This window comes from Spodoptera frugiperda, chromosome 5 (assembly GCF_023101765.2).
Source record: "Spodoptera frugiperda isolate SF20-4 chromosome 5, AGI-APGP_CSIRO_Sfru_2.0, whole genome shotgun sequence".
In the NCBI taxonomy this organism is placed as follows: Eukaryota; Metazoa; Arthropoda; class Insecta; order Lepidoptera; family Noctuidae; genus Spodoptera; species Spodoptera frugiperda.
This window is the reverse complement of record NC_064216.1, coordinates 8547119-8560214: the sequence shown is the minus strand read 5'-3', so window position 1 is coordinate 8560214 and position 13096 is coordinate 8547119. Positions and strand designations below refer to the sequence as shown.

Genomic DNA, 13096 nt, shown 5'->3' with positions numbered 1-13096 from the left:
TATGATTCCGTTTTCGAAATTCTCTGTTTCAACACAGTCTGGATTTATGACCGAATAGTCTCATTCTCTTCTGAATAAATTGAATGTATAACAGTTCATGTTTCATTTGTTATGAGCTTCTTTGCCTACCATTTGGTAAGCATTATATTATAAGTTAAAATTACATAATTGAAAATTATTACATTTCAATTGATTTACTAATACATATTACCTTACACTGGTAACATTTTACCTATTTACCTAGTGTTAGATTATTTTTGCGTTATTACTTAATTACATAGCTATTTGTTTACAATATAGCGCTAGAGGTACCTATTCTATTATTGTAGGTACAATGTAATATTTACCTTACCTGCCTACCTTTGTACATAGGTACCAAGTACCTAGCTACCCAGGAACACTGTTTTATTTGAGTTTGCAATGGTGTTCATGTAGGTGAACCTATGTATCTATTGTTTGTTACCTTTTTGCAATTTCTAAAGAGTTTGGTTGAAGTACGTTTTTTGTAGGTACTTCAGTTTTTTATAGCAAAGGGTTTTAAGGATTCCAAACACGAAATTCGATACATACATCATTTATTATTATTATGGTCATCAATCATATTGTACATACATGGAAGACTGCGCATGTCTACACGAATACAATTTTATAGGAAGACATCGAGATCAAACAAATGGCACATAAATAAAGTTCCATACACATAAACAATTTAAAGCAAACATAAGGCACTAACGGACTAACAACTACTACTAACTAAACATACATAAATTAAAACAAATTAAAGCTTTTTATGGAAGAAGAGACTATTAATATCACAATGAGCGAGTGTCTGGTGGACACATCACCATGGGCGCCATTTACTGTCCTCGTCCGCCGGTGGTCCCTCGCCGTGCCGTTCTTTTTTTTCATCGTAAAAAGCCTCGAGTTGACGACGGGCGGCCTCCTGCTTTTTGTACTCTTGGTACTCAATCAATTTCCTTTTCTTTTTAGGCGGTAGGTTGCTGTAATCCATCGGCAATTCGCAGTGTTCCGGAAGACTGGGTGTCACCTCAACTTTGCTCTGGAGAGACGCGTCTAATTGATTAGCGACCGAGCATGCGACGGGTTTTTTCGGCGAGTGCGCCGTCTCCGTCGCCTTCGCTGGTGATCTAACCTTCCGGAGGTCTAGAGTGTCGCTGCTCGTGTTCGGCGGCGAGTACTGGTACGAGTACTCGGCCCTGTACGGCTCGTCTCTGTGTAAATATTTTGGTTCGGCCGCGGGCTCCGCGCTCATGTTCACGTCAACGTTGTCGTTGCTACGCTTGTCCATTATGTGCTGACGAATTTTTTGTAGGATTACATCTTTCGCCTCGGCCGGGACTCTTTTGTAATACGTCCCATTTCTTTGACTGTTCAATTGTTCGGGCGCGTTGTGATGGTTGAGATTGTCTACCGTTGTGAGTAGCCCGGTAGGAGGTACTTTATGAGGAACCCTCGCAGCGGGTCTATTGTACGCCCACTGTTTCGAGCCATCGCCTGAATAAACTGAGTCTTCCGCGTCTGATGAGGATCTGTCGTGGTCGCTGTAGTAATGTTGTCTGTCGGAGATGACGGATGACGGCGAGTTTGGAGGTGAGAAGTTAGGCCTGTCTGGTACTTGAATAGTGAGAGGTTGGGCAGTGATTAGTCTAGACAGATGACTGACTAAGTTTTGACTGACGTTGGCGTCTAAATCTGGCACAGACATGATAAACCGGCACGCTTCAGCGGCACATTGTCCGAAACCCGCTTGAAACTTCTTGGCTTCCAAAACCGGGTCTCTAGGGCTGTGCAACTTTGTGAGATGGTTAACGGTTAACTCAAGGATATCAGCCTTCTCCAACTTGCTCAGGTTGTCGTCATCGATCTGTGACAAAAAGAAAAAAGTGTGTAGAGTATAGCGCAGGTGCTCGGCGGGGTTCTCACGGTGCGAGACGTCACATTAATATAACTGTGCATATATGTGAATAAGCGACTCCTGTCTTTTAATGGAACTTGTACTTTTATATTCCAGTTTGGTGGCGGTACGGCGCATGATAAGTGCCCAGTAATAAACAGAAGGACGACCGGTTCGTGATAAAAATAAATGGTGTGTGAATGAATGATGGATTGCGTTTTGATGAACAGTAATAATGGAGGAGCGATACTTCAATGCAAACACTGCAGGTAATGGAGTAACGATAAAAATAGAAAATGATAACATGGCACCATGTTTTATCTTTGATGGCACTCGAACAGTTTTAGAAACACTTGAGTTAAATATAGCTGTCGTGACAATGTATTTTTCGTTGCATGTTTAAGTGTTTATTACTCATTTCCTCAGTTTACTAAGATAAGTTGTAGTAATTAAGCAATCCAGTAATCATTCACACTGAGACATAATGTTACTAAGTTACCAGTTAACGCTAATCACTTTGAGTAAATCATTCGAGTAAACTAATTAGTGCAATAAATTATGTACATACCTCTAAAGCTCCGACCATAAGATCTTTAAGTTCGTCCAAACAGCGATTGATGCGCGCGCGCCGTTTTCGTTCCAAAAGTGGTTTTGTAATTTTCTTGTATTTCGCCGTCTTCGACAACGGGGCTGGATCCGACATTTTCATATCTGACAAACAAATAATAATTTAATTTATTAATTTTATTCATCAAAATAAAATAACACGAGGTCACTGATGAACAACGGATCGGTTAAACCATACCCAAGCGACTTGTACATGTATTAAATCGAGTACCGAAACAACCACAAGAATTTACTTCGTTGGTATGAATTTAAGGATAAAACAAGGTAAAATGTAACCCAACACTGAACTTATAAATAACACGAAATATCACAGAGGCAAGAGGATATTGTTTGCAACAAATCTGAGGCTACTTTACACGGTACACAGTGAAATATAATAATTTAAATATTGTAAAATACTTACATCTAAATACTCGTCCACGTGAACACTAAATATACACTAACTTATGATCGGGGCACAGGAGCTCGCTAGCTATGCACAGGACGCGCGTCACCGCCCGCGCCTCAGCTTCAACTGCCTGAAAAAAGCCTTCTTCCCGCCCCCGCGCGCCGCGGCCCTTACCCCACCCTTCGCCCTGTCCCATTCATGTTGCGCGGGAGCACGTGTGGCCCAACGATCGAGTTTCAAGCATGCGTAACATACTTTCCCAGGGAATTCTTGAAGAACACTTTGGTTTTTTGTATGAAATATTTTAATAACCGTCGGGTTTATACACTTATAGCCCGGCTTTTAAGTCCAGAAGTTATTTTCTTGGCCTCTGTAAATCAAAGGGCACGTGGATATAATTTTTTTCTTCAAATGTTACAAAGAATGTTGTGTTCCTTGTACACGAATGTGTGTACTCAGGTAAACAGGAATTTAATCTTGATTTGCATAGCAGGACATGTTTTTGAATGTACCGCCTATCATTTAAACAGTTACAAATGTTGTTTAACAAATTGTAATTATTTACAACTCTTGTACCTATTTGTAATAATTCTCGGTACTATAAATACATTCCGAAGTAATGTTTGCCACCCAAGAACACTTTTCCTTTTAGCGGTACTGTATTCACAGTTTAGTACTGCGCTATTGTTTACAAGTTTACAACAAACACATAGCGCATTGATAGTGTAAACAACAATAATTTTACGGCTTGTAAAGTAATTCGAAAACCGTTGGGTAATTAGTGATGTACTGTTAACAGTTTTATCTTAGACGTTCAATCTATCCGACGTTTGATTTTAGTGGTTTTTTTGTTGAAAGAAAATGACGTAGACAAAGGGCGGTGCGTTTAAAGGCTCTGTAATAAATGGCACGGTCCAATCTGAGGCACAAGTTAAATGGAACTTGCGGCACAGATTTGAGCGGTATTCCTTTTCGGTATGTTTTTTTTCGGCCATCCGACGGCCAGGTAGTGACGCGAGCCAAAAACTCTCAACTTTTGTCATTCCCTCAGTCGTTAAGGTCCGTTTAAAAACTATATAATTATAGGTTCGAATCCCTTTGAATTTTTAATGTTTGTCTAAAAAGTTCTTTGTTTTTTTTTGCAAGATTTTATTGTACATTTTTTGAGGATTATTCATGGCTCAAATGGGTGATAATTATGTTAAATTAGCTGTGTGTTTAAATATGTTTTTAATTAGTATAAATGCGTACATCTGTTTCCAGGGTCTGTGTTTGTTGTTGTGTGTATTTATTATACTGATTTAGTCGATTGTAGATTTGATTGCATCGTTGGTTCAAATGGTGGCAAGTGCGACTTCTGAACAAGCAATTCCAGTTTAATTTGTTTCAGTTTCGAAAATTGTCATAACGATGGAATTATTAACTATGAGGATGACTCCAAAATAAATAAAAATGACTCAACAACTTTAATTACCTAATGGCTTGCATATAATTAATGAGGTCCTATGCCGTCTGGTATGTTACATACCTAGGTAATATAATACTTACACATTTACCTATTTAAATGTGGCCAGCTTTATTACCGAGCCAATTTATTGCATCATTTAAAATTATAATTTATTTAAATGCACATTTATTAGGTATTTTATTATCATTGACACTCACATTTTAGTGTAAACATTGATGTAATAAAAAGCAACGTCACACCTTCTATCCCCGAAGGGGTAGGCAGAGGTGCTCATTACGATACGTAATACCGCTATACAATGTACTTTTCACCATTTGTGTTATAAGTTCCACGTAATAGGGGGTGAGCCTATTGCCATTTACTGGACACATTTTGACATTAATGTAATATTCATCACCATTTACATAAATTTTCACAGTGATTTGTGCACCAAATCTCATCATCATTCAGCAATTCAGCCCACAGCGGTTTTCCGAGTTTTCAACCAATGAAAAGGCTTAAAAGAACTATAAAACATAACATAACATAACGTATCATACTACCACATCCCTCCTCTACACATATGAAACAAAACACAACCGTCTTTTGTTTATAGAATCGTTCCATACTCGACACATACTTTTCATAACATTCGTATCACCTTTAAAGGCCAAAAAATTAAACTTTCCCACCACTAGTACAGTTTACACTAGACATGCCGTACATTTTAGTGATGTGACGTCATTACGTCATTCTTATCGATACATTCTGGACTACTATTTGGTCTAGCGTTTACTGAGAAGTGCTTGCATAGATAAGTTGGAGACTAAACAATGACACATGCTCTTGTGTACGAGTAGGTATGTGGGCTGTGTTTTATGTAGTTCTCGTTTTTTTATCGAAAGGACTTTTGTCATGTGATGTCACATCACTTTTGTGTTGTATAGTTGTGGATAATACTTTTGTTTTCTGTATAATATAAAGCTACATAAAATTTTGTATTAGGGTTATTTGCGGTGAAGGAAGACATTATAAGGAAGTCGGGACTTATAATTCCTTTAATCTTTGAAATCGTGATTAGCATCATGATTTCAATTCCTGCTCCGCAAGACTTTTGTTCAGAAATAGGAACTGTCCTATTTCAGCTTCAGTGGAGGCTGATGATCCGGAGCCGCGGACTACCTTGCGGATTTATCGGAGCTCCGGCTTAAAGCAGGAGTAGCAACGGGGAGGTTTTTAGTTAGTAAGAGTCTGACACTGACTCTAACACTGACTTGGGTGAGGCGAGATCCCTTTCGCCTCACCCAAGGCAGAAGAAACATGAAAATATAGAATGATTATGCCCCCTTAAAAATATAGGCTGCAAAAGCAGCCTAAAAGATCGCGATGATAAACTCATCGTTTACAAGATCGATCGCTAAACAATAGCTGTTAGAGTTGATTATCGTATTAGATAAACTAGTTTTTTTAAGTTTAAGTAAATAATATACGAGTAGGTAATCTATCACGTCACTTAATCTCTGACTCTATTTACGTAAGCAAACATGGTACGATTTTTCATAATTTTCCATTCGAAAGTGTAAGTACAAAGTTCCATCTATTTTTGTCAAGTACTGGATTATCAGAGTAACCAATTTTAGACATGTCATCTATTTATAAACAGACTGATAAAGATTAAACGCTTTACTTATCACTGTGTACGTTGAGACGTTTTATCGTAATTTCTGTCTTAAATAAAGGTATGTAAATGATTACTGGGCTTATATTATAAACCCAGATTATGTTATGTGGGACTGTGATATTGACTGCACGGTTGGCGCAATGGCTGGGCAACTGTAAGGTTCGATTCCCGTACAGAGCAAGCAACCTTTTGTGTGTTCCAAAAATTGTTGTTTTAGTCTGGGTGTCAACTGTATGTAAAATTGTATGTTTGTAAACGCACCTACGATACGGGAGAAAATCGTACTGTAGGACAATGTATTAAAACAAAAACGAATCCATATTTTGTCACAGTTTAACACTGATAGTTGTAATCGTAGTTTAACAAGCTAATCTCAGGCATCTCAGCTAATCTCGTCCATTCATTCAAATTACAGCATTGTTAGTCAAGCCGCGCTACAACAGGTCTCAATGTTTTATGGCATTACAATGTATCAGGGGATGTAAATGTCTAATACATAAAATAACTGGTCAAAAATGGCACTTCTGCATATATTTAGTTATCCTTTCTCAATAAAATATGTTACATATTACGACATCCGTCAATCGAATCCCAGTACAAACTTTGCTAAACCCAAACCAACACCAAACATTGGCGTTGGCGTATGTTGGGCCAACATGAACCACACTATAGAACATTTTATTCTTTTAGAATTGATTATAGAATTATGCACCGTTGTGACCTTTGGCCCATCAACGCCAGTTATGTGTACCGTCAAGAGATTAGTGGGTTTCGACCCGGTGAAGTATAAAATAATATTAATGTCAGTCTTAAAAAGTGTGAGAACTGTCCAGTGCGTAGGTTTAGTGTCTTAAAATATTTTGTATTAGTATTGATTTGTGTTTTGATAATGGTTGAAATACTAGGTGACTTTTGATATGGCTTTTTGTGTTATTTTATGATGTACGCTTTGTTTCAAAAGCATTAAAAGACCAAAACAAAGTTACAAATAATACTTGTATGGTTTTTAAACCATTTCTATTTCTGCAAAATTATCTCGATTCGTTAAAATTATTTGTGTGTTGTTAAGACAATAGGTTAAGACTGCAGGTAAACATTATGAAAAGGAATGGTAATTTGACATCATCGTATGGTAATAATAGGCTGTGTACAGAAAGTATTTATATTTTTATGGTACATATTTTTATGTTATTTAATCCATGTTGACCTTCAACAAACAGTGATCAGACTTAGCAAGGACCCCAAAAAGTAAGAAAAAAAGGTGAATGGAAAAATTTGCGACTCAAAAATCTCGTATCTAAATCCTACAGATTATATTATATACCTAATTGCTTCGTTATCGTCGTGGACAGCCGAAACTTGAGCGTGGGCGTCTTTGTTTATCTGTGGCACGCGTGGGAAATGAGCGGCGATCTGTTCCCACATGAGGACAAATACCTACCGCGTCAACTGTAGTGTTGCGAACCGAGGTTGACATACCGATTTATCGAATACATTTTGTTTAGGTATCGATATTTCGGTTTTATTTCTTTAGATTGTCTTGTATTATATGTAGCGTATAGAATGACATATCTTTGTAAAGTCTTAAAGTACTTTATGATTTATCTTATAATCACTTAGGACCTTATACTTAAACAAAGAACGCCTTTTAACAATTTCCATGCCTTTGCATTATGTAAAACAACAATCATCAAAATCGATTTACACAGATCAATCCATCGAATCGATTTCAAACAATCGATAAACTTTCACGCGCGTCACTAAGTTAAAAGTAAGTGAGTGCGTCATCAGTCTGATGGGTCGAAGATGTGTGAAGAGCCCGTAATTGTTTTATTATGGTAAAAAAAGTTGAGTCATTCACGAGAGGCGGCACAATCTGGTACATTTGCCTTTAGAACGGTCTCATTGCGAAGATACGGGGCCATTGTACAAAATATAAACTATCTTAGAGCATTGTGATAGCTCTGTAAAAGTGTATGAGTATGCGAGCGTTGTGTACGCAAAAAACATCCTTATGACTACGAAATACAGGTGTTGAAATGCTATATAACTGTTTCATTATTTTTTCGTTGACTTTTTCTTACTACGAGTATGATCGCATCTTCTTTTTTGTCCAGCTTTCATTCATACGTAGATTGTTAGTTTTTTGGACGTTTTAGTTATTTTGATGATACAATTCCATGTCATACGATTCATCGAAGTATTACTGACATCATTCTTATCATATCAACCTCCCCAAGACATCTACTCCTGAACATAAACTTCCAAACCGGCTACCAAGTTCCATACACAGACCTCAGTTAAAAATGATATAACAAGTTGGCACACACTTTGTTATCAACCTACTAAACGCAATGAGTATATAATTTTCTATTAAAACTTGCCAAGTTATATCATTTTTAACTGAGGTCTGTGTATGGAACTTGGTACTTATTTAGATCTCACTTCTTTTATAGGCGAAGCATTCCAATATTATCGAACTTGGCAGCCTTTCACATTTATGTTTTGGGTGGGATTTCATTTATTTTTGTAAGGTTTATTTTCTTTTTTTCTTATTTTACTTTACTTTGACTAAATACAAACCTTCGTAACGAATTTTAGGTCGGTACGACCATTGGAAGATATAGATAATTTTAGTTCCTTAGGGGTATGAATTTACACCTTCATTATTTTTAAAACCGACTCACACTTGGCCATTTTCAGATTTTTTCCTTTACCTTGACCTAAAGACCTACCTCCATGCCAAATTTCAAGTCAATACGACCATTGGAAGTGGTCTAATGAGTGAGTGAGTGAGTCAGTCAGTCAGTCAGTGAGTGTATAGTAAAAATAGCGATTTTCTGACGTCAATATCTCAAGACCTACAATAGGTACATTAATGAAATTTTGTATTTTAGATAAGTAAGTAGATCTCGACAGATACTAGAAATTTCATATGCGTAGATAAAATAGATTTTGAGTTATAGGTGGGTCGAACTTGGCCCGAAATGGTTCGTGTAATATAACCCACGGCCGGTGTGTCGGTTTTTTTGCTCGAACTTGGCGGACACACTGCCGTGTGTCTAGATATGCTCGAAAATAGACAGATTGTCAAAATGTACGTCTTAGAGTACGACGAGTTCCGAATTCTATCTTCTGAAAATAGAAATGGAAAATTCAAATTACCTTTTTAAGAATGCCAGTATCCATTGAAACGTGTAGAGGAGCGTAACTAGTGCCGTATCTGCCGTATCAATTATACGGGTACCCAACGTGCGTAATCAAAGAATAAAAACTTCTCAATTTTTGTTGTTGGATATAAGTCTGTGTGCATCATCTTCGGCCACATCTTCGCTTCGACGTCCTGGCAGTAAACGGTTTGGTAGCCAAACGCAGACTTATCAACATTAAAAAAAAGATTGCCCCCAAACATGGGCTCGCTGTTATAGTTTCGGTAAGTCCCCTCTTTGAGGCTTGAGTGTCAGGGCGGAAAAAGTCATTGGATGATTTTCCCCCCTCAAAAAGAGGGGGACCCCAAATAATTTTTTATGCTAACTACGCCACTGAACGTGTAGATAAAGATGATGTGTTATTAAATATAGCGTCAGATTCATGTATCTGCAATAGACATGATGATTCACTATTATCCTGAGAAGCAAATATTGTTTGGGGTTAAAGACCTGTATTATAAACATGCTAGATTATTGCTCCTAGTGTTTGTTCTGTGTCCTAATTTTAAGTACTTAAGTTTGTATGTATATTTTTTCTAAATGTTTTTAAATTATGTTCTCTGGTTGCTTGGAAACTGAATGCTATTTTAAATATCGGAGTTGAGACTGTTATAATTATTACCATACTAATACTAAACATTTACTTGGTCCCAGGTCACAAACAATTGAATATTTTATTACAAAGTTAAAGTACCTAATATCAATTAAATCCACAGGGAAAAGGGTACAAATTAAACCGAATAAAAAATAAAACACATTCGCACGCAATACAACAAAACAAAACGTTTGAATTCGCATCGAACATAAATGATGAATCGATTCATTTCATATTTCGAATATTTTACCTAAAAAAAGAACCGTTACTCGTTAAAAAAACACGACAACCAATCTAAAGATATCGAGCAGAACAAAAAAAAAGTAAAAATGTAGCAATAAAATTTTGCACAGTTTTGAGTTTTATAACAATGTGCTTACAGTACAGTTAAGTAAAAAGTTTTAAACGCAAATTGTTTGACAGGACACTAAAGGCGGGTGCCGACTGGACGTTCTTTTTTTAAATTTGAAATCTGACGTTTGGAACGTGCGGCGTGTGACCATAAACGAAGGCATTAAGTTTCTAAGGTTTAATGGCTGTTAGTGGCCTTTTGTCTATTTATTATTTTGTGGAACTGTTATTTAAAAAGCCGCCATTTTTATGCTAGTGTGTTTTAACGTTTAGCATTTTGTAATCTGATAGTGAAATGGCTGGACAGTCGTTCCTGGTAAATATTTCCTTTGTAACCTAAACTAGATACATCTGTTAGAAAGTAATAAAGTCCGATGTAAAATGTGTATAGGTAATTAGGTAAAATAGTTAATACTTTGTTCAAACTGAAAATAAAATCCAAGACCATTCAGAACACGGAGCTGCGGAGTGACTCCGACTCGAAAAGCCAGGTAGGAACGGGGTGGTTTTTATTCAGTAAGAGTCTGACACTCTTGTCTTGCCCAAGGCGAGAGAAAATATTGGATGATTTTCTCCCCTAGAAAAAAACGACCATCACGAACAATCACAGTTCAATTCACATAACAAATGAAACCATCTATAAAATAAAATAAAATCATCCCTAATAAAAATAATACAAAACTTCTATAAAAAAAGCTTCATTATTTTCTCATCTACCCGTCCACTTTCCACGTACCAGTGCCAACGGAAGCCGCGCTCAATGTCAGCGTTATCAATAAGCTTATCAACAGCCGGTGTGCACGCGCCTTAACAGATAGTTTACCAAACTAGACCGCAGCGCCTGCGCCGCTAATTGAACGCCAGTCCCATAGCGGAAGCGATAGCATAATAATCAACGTTGATAAATTAAATTTTATTTTTAATTTGTTTTTTTTTATATAATTTAATAATAATTTAGACATTTTTATTATTTTGACAAAGTTTCTACTAATTTTTATAAATAGTAGATCTTAGAAAATGCTTGATAGAGAGTTTTCTTATACGGAGATGTATGAATGTGATAGAAGCTAAATAAGTATGTAAGGATCGAACTTGGTGGCATTCTGTTCTGGGCATCCCAAATGAGGAAAAACTTTAATTTTCTTTTGTGTCACACGACAAGTGGCAGATGACACCTAGACGATCGACGAGCAAATCAACGGATAACGTTATAAATATTACATTGCAAATATGAAGTTTCAAGTCGAAGAGTGTTCCTTTTATTAGGGAACTTTACTCACTGTTCCCTTAACTTAAAACTATATTCATCGTCAAAAGCCCGTAGCAGTCCATTCCTAGACCTATATTTGATTGAAGATTAAAGGACGATTTTCTCTTCTAAAAAAGCATTCTGTAGTTTCTGCCTCTGCCTTAGAATAAAGGCCTGAATTCATGTTTCTAAGAATTTATGCTTGTAGAGCAATAATAATTTGTATTTTTTTTATTTTCTACATACAAACACACGCTGTAATTAGTACGAAGCGTAAAATAAAACTCACAGGTGCATTCATAATTTAATTTTTACAGTACATAATATAATATTGCAACCAATTCCGCGATTCTTTTAATGGATCAATTAAAATATAATAAAAGCATGTAAGGATAACTAAAAGTTCTTAATTAACTATAAAACTGTTAAACACTATAAGCGGTGTTTAAGTATAATAAAGTCACCTAAAGGATGTGTGAAATTATAGATATTTCTTCACCTTTGTAATCGATTGCAAGCTGCAAGTCTGCTAAAATTGCATAGGCGTAGAAGTTACATAAATACCTAAGTATTTTAGGTTTTAATCGCGAAGTTATGTATACGACTGTATATTACCTACATGCATGGTAAGAATGAAATATTTAACAATTTTTCCTATTATGTCTAATAAATCTATCTGGCTTTTGAAGACCAGTATTTGGTTACAGTCAATTGCCTGCCAGGCACAGTCTAAGAAGAGATCATTATCATGTCAACACCAAGAAGTTGATTTCTGATCAAAAACCTTCAGATTGGCTCAAAGAAAAATTTTAAACATTGAAATTTCATATTTTAAAAGAGATTCAAATTCGAACGCAGTCCAATAATAAACATAAATAAAATAGATGAAAGGGAAACGAAAACGTTTTTATTGAAATGAAAAAAGAACAATAATTTGCGGAGCGGTGTCGCAATTACACAGGAGTGTGACTCCATTAGCCGGTTGTATCGTAAAAGTAAATTAAAACATAATAGCAGTGAAGCCATGTGAGTAAAATTAAAAAAGATACCGTAGATTGCTTGTAAAAAAAACTTTACTTCAAGAAATATAAAATTGAAAGTACAATACCATTCATTACGTACTTTTATAACTTTCCAAGTAAATGATAGAAAACTTTTACATCACTAGACATATTCATTAATCATTAACCCTTACAAAAGCTATCAAAATAAATTAATCATTGTAAAAATGACTTGAAAAGTACAAAGTAAACATGATATCATAATGGACACCAACAATACAGTTGTCAAACAAATTTAACGATGTTAAAGAACTAATTCAATCAACGGCGAACGATTTATCATCGTTTCTGCCACCAGTACCGATATAGCAACAAACTGATTCTGAAGATATCTGTCAAAATTCGCTCCGGCCGGAAGGCGATCCGTGGGAACCAACCACGATCGGTTTTCTCAAAAACAACTACATCTATCTATCTCAAATAAAGTTTAACTCTTTCATTTCGATACATTTTTATTCAATTCGTAAATCGCGAATCGCACGCATGCAAATGAGTTTCTTTTATCTCGATTTTTTTTATTCGATTCTAGATGAAACCGCTCGTTTGTCGGTGCTACTCGATTTGACGATACTC

The 13096-nt window shown here is 36.1% G+C and overlaps 1 protein-coding gene across 1 annotated transcript; it reads right to left on the bottom strand.

Moving 5' to 3' along the window:
* Positions 1-558: 558 nt before the first annotated feature.
* LOC118272127 (hairy/enhancer-of-split related with YRPW motif protein) lies at positions 559-3070 on the bottom strand. The gene is made up of 3 exons (XM_035588478.2): positions 2946-3070; positions 2484-2626; positions 559-1885 (listed from the first exon to the last, which is right to left on the bottom strand). The coding sequence occupies exons 2-3, from the start codon at positions 2622-2624 to the stop codon at positions 842-844; spliced, it is 1185 nt and encodes a 394-aa protein (XP_035444371.2). The 5' UTR covers positions 2625-2626; positions 2946-3070; the 3' UTR covers positions 559-841.
* Positions 3071-13096: the final 10026 nt, after the last annotated feature.

Coding starts and splice junctions, on each gene's coding strand:
- LOC118272127 (XM_035588478.2), bottom strand. CDS start 2,624: ATGAAAATGTCGGATCCAGCCCCGTTGTCGAAGACGGCGAAATACAAG. Junction 1,886..2,483: donor TTATGGTCGGAGCTTTAGAG/GTATGTACATAA, acceptor TTTTTGTCACAG/ATCGATGACGACAACCTGAG.